This window comes from Oncorhynchus kisutch, linkage group LG14 (assembly GCF_002021735.2).
Source record: "Oncorhynchus kisutch isolate 150728-3 linkage group LG14, Okis_V2, whole genome shotgun sequence".
NCBI lineage: Eukaryota > Metazoa > Chordata > Actinopteri > Salmoniformes > Salmonidae > Oncorhynchus > Oncorhynchus kisutch.
In genome coordinates this window covers 39258768-39274354 of record NC_034187.2, presented here as the reverse complement: position 1 = coordinate 39274354, position 15587 = coordinate 39258768, and the positions used below count along the sequence as shown (strand labels likewise).

Below are 15587 nucleotides of genomic sequence, written 5' to 3'. Positions count from 1 at the left end.
TGAGACAGTTGCTCACATGGAAAATGTTCTGCACGGATTCCAGTCATCTAGTCATCTAGTCTAGCGCTACCAGCGCTCTAGCTAGCTACCTCTGCCAATAACACACATCCGGGTTACAAAGACAAAGTTTACAGACAACACTAAAACAATTAGGGAATCAATTTCAGAGTCTGGATAGCATGTGTATGCCCATCTAGAGGCCCCAAATAACACTGGTGTTTCTAGCAGAGGGAGACAGGCGAGTTCCCTAACCATATTTATCCATATTAGAGGATTACACATCAAATCAACCAGTGTTCCCTCTAAACTATGTGCACGCGCAAAAGCTCCACCAGGACTGCAGCGCAGAAGAAATTACAGCCCGCGAAAAGAGATGCACGAGATTGAACTTCACTCAACTTTACTACAGTTGGCCCCGTTAGTGTAAACTATCAACATTTCCCTCTACTTTGGGAATTGTGATCGAATCAAGATAGTATTAGCCCCTTTTAATGCAACATACAGAAACAAATCTAACTTTACGGGAAAGCGCATTGTCGGTAGATTCTATTGAATTGACGGGCACGAGTGGTCACGAGTAGATGCGCTTGTTTTGAGATCAAAGTGCATAGCCGCGTGTGCAAGTGTTCAAATTCATTGCTAGTTAGTGAGTTACTAGCCCAGTTATAACTCATTTCTGGTGATTGCTTCCTAGAAGAGCACACAACGTGTAAAACGAGTCAAGTAAAGATCTGTTTTATGCCTTAAAGGGGCAGTGTTGTATTTTGAGACAGGTTTGAATAAGCCGTGTGTGTGTAGCAGTGTGTAGCATATACTTTTTGTCTGATTCTCTGTAATAATAATAATTGTAAGGGAATAATATTTTATTTTATGATGTGGCTTCTTGCATCAAACACACAAAACATTTCAGTCACGTCCTTGTTTATGTGGCTCAACAGGATACTGCCAAGCCCTGAATTTTTTCAAAAGTCTCATGGAATGTAGGCCTACATTTAACACCACACATTGGCTGCTACTGTAGGCTGTATCATAGAACAGCTGTTTCAATAGCTACTTCAATCACTATGTTAAAATATTATGGGACGCATTTTCTCCATTGTTTTGGATGGTAGGCCACTCTGGTAGGACTACATTATGATCATTATGAGCCTATTGGCCACTGTTAAAACTGTAATTTTAAAGCCTCAGAATTTTCCCTGCTTTGCACTCAGCAGATATTTTAATTTACATTTTACCTTTATTTAACTAGGCAAGTCAGTTAAGAACAAATTCTCATTTACAATGACGGCCTAGGAACAGTGGGTTAACTGCCTGTTCAGGGGCAGAACGACAGATTTGTACCTTGCCGCCCCATATAAAATTTGCTCAGTGCTGTCATTGTTTTGAGGGAACATCAAAACAACCAAGGGAAATGGCTTCCTGATGAGATGACAGAGAGACGAGATCTGCGGGATTAGATCAGAAAAGTAAGAGAGGTGAGTCACCCTGTGCTTTTCGGTTTAGGGTGAAGTTGCCCCTGGATGCTGATCTTGGGTCAGTTTTGCAATTCCCAGATTAGGATAGGGGGAGGGGAAGCTGATCCTAGATCTGTGCCTAGGAGCAATTTCACCAACGGAGCTGCCCTTCACCTTAATCTTGGCCATAAGGGTGTCGATGGAGGCCCCCAGCTCCTGGATCTGCTTGGCCATCTCCTGCTTGCCCTCCTTCAGTGCGCCCACCACCTCGTTGAAGCACTCCATCCGCGTTTTCAGGTTACGCACCTTCACCATGCCATCGATGCTGTGGCCGCAACACACACATGCATATGAACACAAACACATATAGGAGCAAATGCAAGTATACGTGCACCCACATAAGTGTGAGCACTAAAGCTCGCACGTGCCAACACACACACACACACACACACACACACACACACACACACACACACACACACACACACACACACACACACACACACATCGTATTGGTTGAGATGAATAAAAGCCTATTTTAGTTTTTAATGCTTGAAAATGGTTCGTGAAATGGACATTTTGTGCTAGCTACATAATAACTTATTCACAGATCATATACAGTGAAAGTATTCATACCCCTAGATGTATTCCACATTTTGTTGTGTTACAGCCTGAATTCAAAATGTTTTAACCATATTTCTTTTACTCACCAATCTACACATACCACATCATGAGAAAGTGAAAACATGCTTTTACATTTTGTTTTGCAAATGTATTTCAAATGAAGTACAGAAATCTCAGCTGCATTTGGCTTTATCTGTCAAACAACCTATTACACACATTCTAGGGTCCTGAGCAGTCAATTCAAAAAACTCATCACACGGATGGTCCCATTCACAAAAGCAATATATATTTTCCAAAGGCAATACGACAACGACATACTGTATCTTCAAAAGCAATACAGTAAGACTAACATTTCTTAATGTAATATGGTGTGACAAGAGTGTGCCAGGAGTCACGGCTGAGCTCTCAAGATTGATTTGAACTTCTAACTGCACAATGTGTAGAAGCTATCAAAAGGCACAGTGTTAAGCACTTTCAAACAAAGGGAATGTGTGTGTGTGTGTTTGTGTGTGTGTACACCCACCGTGGCTTATGTTTCCTCTTACAGAGCCACATGCGGACGGTCTTCTGAATCTTAATAAGGGCAGAGGCACGATATTTCATCTTCTCCTTCACTGTGTGTGTGTGTGGGGGGGGGGGGTAGAGATAGAGAGCATGAGAGAGAAAGTGAGTGAGTAAGACAGAAAGCGAAAGAGTGAGAGAAAGTGAGTAAGAGGGAGATCCAATCATCAGCATAGTATTGGGCCTATTCACACACGCTCCCTATGATCTGTTGACTGAGCTTGTAGGGATATTAAGTTGGAGTTTTTTGAAGGAAAATAGATGGAAGTGCAGCCAGCCGTACCAGTGCATATAGCCTCAGCTATGAGATATCCTGAAGGGGAAGTTTAGCAACTCTGATTCAGCAGAAATCGTTTTGAACCTTAATTGTTACGGGGGTTGTTTTAAAAGTTATATTCCTTTGTTTTCTTTTTTTGCCATTTTTAAGCCTGTCTAGTGACTAATGCTAAAGCATGATGGTGTAACGCAACTGACTCTTAATGATGATTCAATGCGTCAATGTTTTAATTGTATCTGTCCTTAACAACTAAATACTTTATTATTTTTTAACTAGCAGGAGTGCTACTGTTCTACGGTATGTCGTCCAGCTCAGTGCGAGTATGAGTAAGCATACGTTTGATGACGGAGAGGGTGCACCACTGGACCTTCTTCCAGCGGCTGATGACCAGCCACTGGTTGACCTTCTTCACCAGCTCTGCCAGGTGGTCCGGGTCCGACTTCATGATTTGGTCAAACTCTGCAAACTGACCCAGAAACAGGACATCAACAGAATCACTCAAGGTCAGCTTTTCTCTAGCTCGTCCTGGGGACCCTAATGGGTGCACATTTTGTTTTTTGCCCCAGCACGACACACAGCTGATTTGAATAATCAAAGCTTGATGAGTTGATTATTTGAATCAGCCGTGTAGTGCTGGGGCAAAACCAAAAACGTGTACCTATTAGGATCCCCCGGATCGAGTTTAGGAAACACTGCTGCAGAGTATTAAAAAGAGAGCAGAAAGCAGTGCTTACCTTCCCAGGACGGAAGAATACTCTGGTCAACCCAAACTTGTAGTCATTCTCATTCAGCCCTAGTGCTTTGAACAAAGCCTGCAGAGGAGCAAGAACCAAAACCATCAGTATCTTAAAATGTATAAACATGTGAGCAAAGTTACCTTTGAAATGTAATACTGTGTTTGGGGGAGCCATCCACCTTGCAGAAGAGCCTGGGGTCCAGTCGTGTGAGCTTGTCAGGCATGTATTGCTTGTACATGTTGTAGAGCTCATGGAAGGGAGCTCGTGAGGGGAAGCCGCCCTGCATTAGGTCCAGCACTGACACCATGCCTGGTGAGGAAAGGGAAGAGAATGTCTTAAAGAGGTGTGTGTTCGTGTGTCTTTACTAATCTTTATAACTGATTATGATTATTATTTTTTACAATGTGATTGTGTTAATGATACTCTCAAAACAATGTTCTTCCTCTCCAAGCCCATACCTGAACACTGCAGCTGAGACAGAATCTGGGCTCCTTCAAATTGGTGGCTCACCATCTTTAAGTTGGGTTTTACACAGCGAATGAAGCTGGAGCCCTTTGAAAGACAGGTAAATCATATCCATTACATATCCATCGATCACATCTAATCTGAGGCCAGTTCCTGACTACCAGTGTGTGAGAGAGGACATCAGGTACGGCACAGATACTCACAGTGCTGCGAAGCTTCTCCAGCAGTAGGTTCAACTGGGTCTGTGAAGGCAGGCAGAGAAAAAGCTTCCTTAATACTTAATCTAAGTCCCATCGCACTGCACAAAAAGGGGGTAAGGAGCACATACAAACAAATTGGGATTATATTTGACATTGCACATTTACAACTGAAGAAAAGCAATAATTATAATGCTGACAAGAAAGTAAAACATGTGAATAGGTGAGGGATAACAGCACACGGAAAGACAAAGGAAAACCATGCATGACTCATGACAACTCTGCAAAAGCCACTTGCACTGTTCTCAATGGGATTTGCTTTAATCAGTCCTAAATGAATCTGGATGATTTCTCGAGATATATAAAAAAATGGACTGCAACTGTGCCAAGTAGATACTTTTTGGGATGTTTTCCAGAAAAAGTGAACGATAACAGATGAATGAATGATGAATGGCAGTCTCTATGGGGGTGCCACAGGGTTCAATTCTCGGGCCGACTCTTTTCTCTGTGTATATCAATGATGTTGCTCTTGCTGCGGGCGATTCCCTGATCCACCTCTACGCAGACGACACCATTCTATATACTTTCGGCCCGTCTTTGGACACTGTGCTATCTAACCTCCAAACAAGCTTCAATGCCATACAACACTCCTTCCGTGGCCTCCAACTGCTCTTAAACGCTAGTAAAACCAAATGCATGCTTTTCAACCGGTCGCTGCCTGCACCTGCATGCCCGACTAGCATCACCACCCTGGATGGTTCCGACCTAGAATATGTGGACGTCTATAAGTACCTAGGTGTCTGGCTAGACTGCAAACTCTCCTTCCAGACTCATATCAAACATCTCCAATCGAAAATCAAATCAAGAGTCGGCTTTCTATTCCGCAACAAAGCCTCCTTCACTCAAGCCGCCAAGCTTACCCTAGTAAAACTGACTATCCTACCGATCCTCGACTTCGGCGATGTCATCTACAAAATGGCTTCCAACACTCTACTCAGCAAACTGGATGCAGTCTATCACAGTGCCATCCGTTTTGTCACTAAAGCACCTTATACCACCCACCACTGCGACTTGTATGCTCTAGTCGGCTGGCCCTCGCTACATATTCGTCGCCAGACCCACTGGCTCCAGGTCATCTACAAGTCTATGCTAGGTAAAGCTCCGCCTTATCTCAGCTCACTGGTCACGATGGCAACACCCATCCGTAGCACGCGCTCCAGCAGGTGTATCTCACTGATCATCCCTAAAGCCAACACCTCATTTGGCCGCCTTTCGTTCCAGTACTCTGCTGCCTGTGACTGGAACGAATTGCAAAAATCGCTGAAGTTGGAGACTTTTATCTCCCTCACCAACTTCAAACATCAGCTATCTGAGCAGCTAACCGATCGCTGCAGCTGTACATAGTCTATTGGTAAATAGCCCACCCTTTTCACCTACCTCATCCCCATACTGTTTTTATTTATTTACTTTTCTGCTCTTCTGCACACCAATATCTCTACCTGTACATGACCATCTGATCTTTTATCACTCCAGTGTTAATCTGCAAAATTGTAATTATTTGCCTACCTCCTCATGCCTTTTGCACACATTGTATATAGACCCCCCCTTTGTTTTCTACTGTGTTATTGACTTGTTAATTGTTTACTCCATGTGTAACTCTTTGTTGTATGCTCACACTGCTATGCTTTATCTTGGCCAGGTCGCAGTTGCAAATGAGAACTTGTTCTCAACTAGCCTACCTGGTTAAATAAAGGTGAAATAAAAAATAAAAATAAAAAATGAGTGTCCTGAATACACGCATCTTTCACTGCTCATAGTAGGGAATCTTTTAAACAGAAATAAAACTGGACTGTGTTCCCTTCCTCACAGCATTGCAATATATTGCCTCACAATGCCTAACTTTGATCATTATTTTATGTTTTATTAAAGCACATTTGTGTCATTAAGCTGAAAAGATCCGGTCTTGCTCTTTTCTCTGCAACGCTACCCTCAGGTCATTGTGTCCATATTATCTTACGAGTTAGTGCTAAAAGCGTCAACTCAAGCATCACGGCACACAAAGACCATAGACAAAGACAGGTGGAGGGGAAATATGACAGGAAGTCAGTGATGGGTGCTCTGTGTGCATCTGCTGATACAGTATGGTGTTGTTGAAACAATCTACAGTGAGACAAGTTACCTTCTGTCCCTGGCTGACTATACTTCTTTGTGACCGACTTTAGCCTGGCTGCTACTTTCTATCTCTTGACTTTTTCCACACCTTTTCTTTCGCCCCCCTCTCTAGCTGACATGGATTTCTTGGGAAAAGAGGTAGGAGACTGGAGGTCTACAGAGGAAAGGAGGGATGGAAGAAAAGCGGGAAGGAGGGGAGAGGCGTTAGAAGTTCAAAGGTAAAAGTTGGAAAATAGTGCACAGAGTTTTCTCTAATGTGTCAGATAACTTCTGAAACAACAATCTGAAATAAGCAATAAGAAAAGCATTAGACTACAAACTAAACACACTATTCACTTCAATAGCGAAAGCAGAATGTGAAACAATGTCAAACGCTGTAAGAATTTTAGATTTACACAAACTACTAAGAACTTGTAGTGTGTTTTTCCTTCAAAAGTGTCATCTCATAGCCAGGTGCTGCTACAGTCTCCTTCCTCACCTTGAATTTATTGCCCACACTGATGAAACTGAGTTTGCCAGCCTTCTGCTTGGAGTCCTTGCTGTTGTTAGAGTTCTCAAAAAGCTCTCGCACAAACTTGTCCTTGGACTCACACACAAGGCTCTCCAAAGACATGTGGAGGGCATCATTATTCTTCTCTACAAACTGGATCTGCAAACGCACGCACACAGAAAAAAACATGACAAATACATAAACAGACTTTGCCGTGTGTGCTAACAAGTAGTGATAGGGGAAAACATCAATACAGTTACATATTGCAATATTATTTTTGGATGATGTTATAAAGTCACAGTACTTTCTTTTTGGTAGTGTTAGTTAGTGCTAGTCGGCTGTACATGAGCCAAAACTCAGGTATTTTTCATCCTATAGCTTGTTCTCCACACAACTACTGACCACAACAACTGACCACAACCAAACAACTTCTTACCACACAACCACAACCCCACAACATTTGACCACAACCACAGAACTTCTGACAGTAACCACACAACTGCTTACGACAACTTTTGACCACAAGCATACAACTACTGACCGCAACCACACAACTAATGGCCGCAACCACACAACTTCGGACCGCAACCACACAACTTTTGACCACAACCACAGAACTTCTGACAGTAATGACAACTGCTTACCACAACTTTTGACCACAACCACACAACTTCTGACCACTCATCTACTGAACACAACCACTGACCACAATCACACAACTTCTGACAGTAACAACACAACTACTGACCACAAACACACAGCTACTGAACACTCATCTACTGACCACACAACCTCACAACTACTGACAACAGTCAGTGACCACATGCACACAACTACTGACCACAAGCACACAACTTCTGACTACACAACTACTGACCACAACCATACAGCTACTGACCACACAACCCCACAACTACTGACCACAGCCACACAACTTTTGACCAGAATCACACAACTTCTGACAGTTGTGTGGTTACTGTCAGCAGTTTTGTGGTTACTGTTAGTAACTACACAACTACTGACCACGACCACACACCTACTGACCACGACCACGCAACTACTGACCACATAACTTCTGACCACACAACTACTGACCACAACCACACAACTGCTTACCACAGTTAGTGACCACAACCACACAACTACTGACCACACAACTTCTGACCACAACCACACAACTACTGACTACAACCACACAAATACTGACCACACAACTACTGACCACAAGTACTGACAACAACCACACAACTGCTTACCACAATTAGTGACCACAACCACACAACTATTGACCATAACCACATAACTGCTGACCACACAACTACCGACCACTCTACTGCTGACCGCAACTACTGACCACAACCAAACTGCTGACCACACAACTACTGACCATTCAACTGCTGACCACAACCACACAACTTCTGACCACTACCACACAACTGCTTACCACAATTAGTGACCACAACCACACAACTATTGACCACAACCACACAACTTCTGACCACAACCACATAACTACTGACCACAACCAACCGGCCTCACAACCACAGACCACGTGTAATCAAGGCAGTCCAGGTCCTCCACTTCAGTCTTCTTCACCTGCGGGATGGTCTGAGACCAGCCACTCTGTCAGCTGATGAAACTGTGGGTTTGCACAACCAAATAATTTCTGCAAAAATTGTCAGAAACTTTCTCAGGGAAGCTCATCTGTGTGCTTGTCATCTTCACCAGGGTCTTGACCTCACTGTAGTTTGCGCTCATAACAGACTTCAGTGGGCAAATGTTCACCTATGATGGTACTAGCATGCTGGAGAAGTGTGCACTTCACGGATTAATCCTGGTTTCAACTGTATCGGGCAGATGGCGTCGTGTAGACGAGTGGTTTGGTGATGTCAACCTTGCGAACAGAGTGCCCCATGGTGGCGGTGGGGTTATGGTATGGGCAGGCATAAGCTACGGACAACGACAGCAGTTGCATTGTATCGATGGCAATTTGAATGCACAGAGATACCGTGATGAGATTCTGAGGCCCATTGTTGTGCCATCTACACGCCGCCATCACCTCATGTTTAAGAATTATAATGCACAGCCCCATGTCGCAAGGATCTGTACACAACTCCTGAAATCTGAAAATGTCCCAGTTCTTCCATGGCCTGCATACTCACCAGAAATGTGACCCATTCCCATTGAGCATGTTTGGGATGCTTTGGATCGACATGTACGACAGCATGTTCCAGTTCCTGCCAATATCCAGCAACTTCGCACAGCCATTGAAGAGGAGTGGGACAATATTCCACAGGCCAATCAACAGCTTGATCATCTCTATGTGAAGGAGATGTGTCGCGCTGCATGTGGCAAATGGCAGTCACACCAGATACTGACTGGTTTTCTGATCTACACCCATACATGTTGTTAAGGTATCTGTAACCAACAGATGCATATCTGTATTCCCAGTCATGTGAAATCCATAGATTAGGAACTGTATATGAACTGTAACTCAGTAATTCTTTGAAATTGTTGCATGTTGCGTTAAGGTGTTGTTAACAGGGTTGTTTTTATTAGAACACAAAGGGTGTCTTCAGAAAGTATTCACACCCCTTTATACCCCCTTCACTTTATCCACATTTTGTTGTGTTACAAAGTGGGAATAAAATTGACTTAATTGTAATTCTTTTGTCAACGATCTAGACAAAATACTCTGTCAAAATGGAAGAAAAAGTCTAACATTTCAAAAAAAATTATGAAAAATAAAACACTAATATATCTTCACAAGATAAATATTCAACCCCTAGTCAATACATGTTAGAATCACCTTTGGCAGTGATTATAGCTGTGAGTCTTTCTGCTAAATCGATAAGAGCTTTCCTGTATTGTACAATATTTGCACATTATTTTTTAAATTCTTTAAGCTCTGTCAAGTTAGTTGTTGATCATTGCTAGACAGCCATTTTCAAGTCTTGCCATAGATTTCCAAGCCAATTTAATTCAAAACTGTAACTAGGCCACTCGGGAACAAATCAATCAATGTCATCTTGGTAAGCAACTCCAGGTATATTTGGCCTTGTGTTTTAGGTTATTGTCCTGCTGAAAGATTAATTTGTCTCCCAGTTTCTGGTGGAAAGCAGACAGAACCAGGTTTTCACTAGGATTTTGCCTGTGCTTAGCTCTATTCCGTTTCCCTCTCAAACTCGCCCCACGAAAAAACATCATTCCACTTTGACATTATGGGGTATAGTGTGTAGGCCAGTGGCAAACAAATATACATTCAATCCACTTTAAACTCAGGTTGTAACACAACAAAATGTGGAAAAAGTAAATGGGTGTGAATACTTTCTGAAGGCACTGCATGGAAAAATACACGTTTCAAAATTTGGACCAATCGACTAGCCGAAAATACAGATGACTCTCGGTCAACCAATATAAAAATGTAAAACTTCGCTTTTTCAGGACCCTGCCTTTCAAAGATAATTCGTAAAAATCCAAATAACTTCATAGATCTTCATTGTAAAGGGTTTAAACACTGTTTCCCATGCTTGTTCAATGAACCATAAACAATTAATGAACATTCTCCTGTGGAATGGTCGTTAAGACACTAACGGCTTACAGAGGGTAGGCAATTAAGGTCACAGTTATGTCAACTTAGGACACTAAAGAGGCCTTTCTACTGACTCTGAAAAACACCAAAAGAAAGATGCCCAGGGTCCTTGCTCATCTGTGTGAACGTGCTTTAGGCATGCTGCAAGGAGGCATGAGGACTGCAGATGTGGCCAGGGCAATAAATTGCAATGTCCGAACTGTGAGACGACTAAGACAGCGCTACAGGGAGACAGGACGGACAGCTGATCGTCTTTGCAGTGGCAGACCTCGTGTAACAACACCTGAACAGGATCGGTATATCCAAACATCACACCTGCGGGACAGGTACAGGATGGCAACAACAACTGCCCAAGTTATACCAGGAACACAGAATCCCTCCAAGAGTGCTCAGGCTGTCTGCAATAGGCGAAGAGAGGCTGGACTGAGGGCTTGTAGGCCTGTTGTAAGAAAGGTCCTCACCAGACATCACCGGCAACAACGTCGCCTATGGGCACAAACCCACCGTCGCTGGACCAGACAGGACTGGCAAAAAGTGCTCTTCACTGACGAGTCGCTGTTTTGTCTCACATGGGGTGATGGTCAGATTCGTGTTTATCGTCGAAGGAATGAGCGTCACACCGAGGCCTGTACCCTGGAGCGGGATCGATTTGGAGGTGGATGGTCCCATTGTCAGTGTTCTGCCATGGCCAGCGAAAAGCACGGATCTCAATCCCATTGAGCACGTCTGGGACCTGTTGGATTGGAGGGTGAGGGCCATTCCCCCCAGAAATGTCCGGGAACTTGCAGGTGTCTTGGTGGAAGAGTGGGGTAACATCTCACAGCAAGAACTGGCAAATCTGGTGCAGTCCATGAGGAGGAGATGCACTGCAGTACTTAATGCAGCTGGTGGCCACACCAGATACTGACTGTTACTTTTGATTTTGACCCCCCCCCCCTTTGTTCAGGGACACATTATTCCATTTATGTTAGTGGAACTTGTTCAGTGTATGTCTCAGTAGTTGAATCTTGCTCTCTCACTGAAAAGTGAGAGAACGTTTCTTTTTTTGCTGATTTTATTTATTATTCAGGAACAGCCATGGTGTCCATGGTGTCTCTGGAAAAATACATGCTTAAAAATGTAGACCATTCAAATCATATCGGCAACTAAGTATTGTGACAATATTGTATCGTGAGGTCCCTGGCAATTCCCAGCCCTACTAACAAGCTGAGAAGCCTATTACCAGGAGAAATATTTAAATTGGCTGCATAGTTACACAACGTCTGGGATATAACTGCATATAGTCTGACAAAGTTACATCATACAATAATACATGCTAAAACAACAAGCAATCACAAGAACAAATCAAAATATAATCGATGTGCGTGATGGTTACCGTCTCGTAGCACACAGCTCCGGCAAAGTGTCTGACAATGAAGCCTTCATCATCTCTGACGTTCCTGTGAACAGCCAGCTTCGACTTCCTAGGGACCTGAGAGATGGCAGCGACATTAGATTGATATAGATTGATATACAGTTGAAGTCAGAAGTTTACATACACCTTAGCCAAGTACATTTGAACTTCGTTTTTCACAATTTCTGACATTTAATCCTAGTAAAAATTCCCTGTTTTAGGTCAGTTAGGATCACCACTTTATTTTAAGAATGTGAAACGTCAGAACAATAGTGGAGAGAATGATTTATTTCAGCTTTTATTTCTTTCATCATATTCCCAGTGGGTCAGAAGTTTACATACACTCAATTAGTATTTGGTAGCATTGCCTTTAAATTGTTTAACTTGGGTCAAAAGTTTCAGGTAGTCTAGCCCATTCCTCCTGACAGAGCTGGTGTAACTGAGTCAGGTTTGTAGGCCTCCTTGCTCGCACACACTTTTTCAGTTCTGCCCACACATTCTCTATAGGATTGAGGTCTGGGCTTTGTGATGGCCACTCCAATATCTTGACTTCGTTGTCCTTAAGCCATTTTGCCACAACTTTGGAAGTATGCTTGGGGTCATTGTCCATTTGGAAGACCCATTTGCGACCAAGCTTTAACTTCCTGACTGATGTCTTGTGATGTTTCTAAAATATATCCATACAATTTTCCTCATGATGCCATCTATTTTGTGAAGTGCACCAGTCCCTCCTGCAGCAAAGCACCCCCACAACATGATGCTGCCACCCCCGTACTTCACGGTTGGGATGGTGTTCTTCGGCTTGCAAGCCTCCCCCGTTTTCCTCCAAACATAACAATGGTCAATATGGCCAAACAATTATATTTTTGTTTCATCAGACCAGAGGACATTTCTCCAAAAAGTATAATCTTTGTCCCCATGTGCAGTTGCAAACTGTAGTCTGGCTTTTTTATGGCGGTTTTGGAGTAGTGGCGTCTTCCTTGCTGAGCGGCCTTTAGGTTATGTCGATATAGGACCTGTTTCCTCCAGCATCTTCACAAGGCCCTTTGCTGTTGTTCTGGGATTGATTTGCACTTTTTGCACCAAAGTACGTTCATCTCTAAGAGACAGAACGCATCTCCTTCCTGAGCGGTATGACGGCTGTGTGGTCCCATGGTGTTCATACTTGTGTACTATTGTTTGTGTTGATGAACGTGGTACCTTCAGGTGTTTGGCAATTAGTCCAAAGGGTGTACCAGACTTGTGGAGGCCTACAATTTTTTTGAGGTCTTGGCTGATTTCTTTTGATTTTCCCATGATGTCAACCAAAGAGGCAATGAGTTTGAAGGTAGGCCTCGAAATACATCCACAGGTACACCTCCAATTTACTCAAATTATGTCAATTGGCCTATCAGAAGCTTCTAAAGCCATGACATAATTTTCTGTAATTTTCCAAGCTGTTTAAAGGCACAGTCAACTTAGTGTATGTAAACTTCCGACTTTAACTGTACGTAACGTGTGTGTGTGTGTCTGTCTGTCTTTATTTCTGCATGGTGTAAGATAGACCGGGCTGAAGAGGTGATGGCAAAAGTCCTTTATTAAGACCCTCATCATTGTGTATGATCTGTGGCCACTATTAGGATACTCACCTATCTGTGGTAGTATCATACAGTAAGGCAGTCATGATTAATATTATATGACCATACACATCTGAGAAAATATTCCACATTTCCATATGAAAATGACAATTAATATTGTCTAAAAACCAGCTGTCGCCAGCCCAGTCTAATCTGTTGGTCTGAATTTATATCAATGCTGCATTTCAAACAGGATTTTACGCCTGTCAAGCTTACAGAAAGCGGGACAAAAGTTCCCTAAGAAAAGGGACTGGGGCTGCTGGTTCACAATAGCTCTAATGTTTCACATAGACCAAGTACCAGAATTTCCATTACAATACCATTGTGACCCCTTGGCATGAAAGTGTGGTGAAAGGGCAGTAACAGTATAAGAGTATCAGTTCATTAAATGTTGATCTAAGGTAAGTTTAGCATTTTTCAACATAGATGGTTCAAGCTAGGATCCAGGGTGGGTAAGCTGATCCCAGATATGTGCCTGCAGGCAACTTCCACCCACAGCTCTCACCGTCAGTCTAAAGTGGTCTTTGTGCTGGCTGTGGATGGTGTTGGCAAAGTGATGGTCGCTGGGCTGTGGTAGACGGTTCTCTTCATCCAGAATGTCCAGGATGCCCACTAGTTTTGCTTCCACCAGGTCTATGGGGATAAATGAATGCATTATTACAGATGTAGTCAGCAGCATAGTCAATTCAAGTCAAATTATTAAGAATCGAATAAGATAAGTACTTTATTGATGTGCAAGGGGGAAATTTGTCTCATGCTACTAATGTTGTAATGCGGTCTGTGTTTTGAACATTTCTCAATGTCACTGTGTGAAGTCATAAGGAAAATAAAGTTAAATTCTAACATATTCCAGAGAGGAGCGGTCAACTGTCGGAATGTCTGTAAAGATGCAATCGGTGTCTCAATGTTCCCTTTCCTGGAACATTGACAACCTTTGTGTATTTATACTGTGCGCTGTGTCTGAGGCTTTGGGTGTTCAAATTGGAGGCACAATGCCTTGTATATCCGGATGCTCATCATAATCTCTCCTAGTGAATTATTCATACAGGACATTCTGTTTGGAATAACATCTGACGGAGGCACACCAATACATTTGCATGAATAGGCACCTGGGCATAAATTGGGGGGGAGATTGATGAGCGAATTAATGGACAGCCAGCGAGTAATTTGCAAGTCTTACGAACATTATTCATGGCTGCCAGTTAACCTGGCACCTGACTAATCAAAACCCTGTTTGATACACAAATCGAAATAGATCACGTTGCCACCTACAGGACATTTGATCCTATTCAATGGAGGTTTGGGTTGTGAAAACATAGGCAGAGGGGAACAAAAGAGCACTGACAATCACAAATGCTCATTACACAATGGCAACTTCCTGGTTTAATGAGGAGCCACATGTTGTGGTCCCTCTTCGCCACTAACTCCAGAGAAGGTATATTGTATAGGGCCCTATAAAATCAGTATTATTTTTTGCCTAATTCTGTTTTCTATGTATTGTTTTTCCCCCAGTTTTTTTTTTTTTACAGGTTTTCGGTCTCAAACAGTTTATAGAAAAACAACCAAATGGAATGTTCTAAGTCCAAAACAATGCCTAAACCACATCAGGAAAACACTTAAGGTCTGGGAAAAATCTAAGAAATTTTCATTTTTGGGTGTAGATACCTCTTTCATTCAAGTGCACAACAGCAAGAGACTCGTTCGGTTAGTGGTGTTTCTGTAGCACACGTGATTTCAGAGTTTGCTTGACAAATCACCACTCGATTGATGCAAATAATCACAATATCATTCTGCCAGGTAGGCAATGTTAACTTTGTAGTTAACATTGAGAAGGTTTTTGACTTCATTGCTAACGGCTACATAAACTGGTAGACAAACGTGGACACACAGACGGGCATACCTACATTGCCTCTTCAGAAAGTGAATCCCTGATGCATTTTGTTAATGTCTTACGATAATCAACTTAATACATTTTTTTAAATTTTTAATTTGACCCCTTTTTCTCCCCA

General features: G+C 42.7%; 1 protein-coding gene across 7 annotated transcripts in view; it reads right to left on the bottom strand.

Moving 5' to 3' along the window:
- Positions 1-15587, bottom strand: part of myo6b (myosin VIb) — a 93324-nt gene that overhangs the window by 25021 nt on the left and 52716 nt on the right. For 5 of the 7 annotated variants that reach the window (XR_004202786.1, XM_020500883.2, XM_020500881.2 and 2 more), the window contains exons 16-25: positions 14084-14211; positions 11945-12040; positions 6966-7136; positions 4322-4360; positions 4112-4205; positions 3832-3962; positions 3651-3728; positions 3253-3382; positions 2602-2692; positions 1629-1779 (exon numbers count right to left, since the gene is read on the bottom strand). Coding sequence is in view for 4 of the 7 variants with exons in the window: in XM_020500883.2 (XP_020356472.1) it covers positions 1629-1779; positions 2602-2692; positions 3253-3382; positions 3651-3728; positions 3832-3962; positions 4112-4205; positions 4322-4360; positions 6966-7136; positions 11945-12040; positions 14084-14211 (1109 nt within the window). In the remaining 3 variants the exon portion in view is untranslated. Of the gene's footprint in view, positions 1-1628; positions 1780-2601; positions 2693-3252; positions 3383-3650; positions 3729-3831; positions 3963-4111; positions 4206-4321; positions 4361-6494; positions 6642-6965; positions 7137-11944; positions 12041-14083; positions 14212-15587 lie in introns of all 7 variants that reach the window. The other 2 variants (XR_004202787.1, XR_004202788.1) reach the window with 1 other exon arrangement.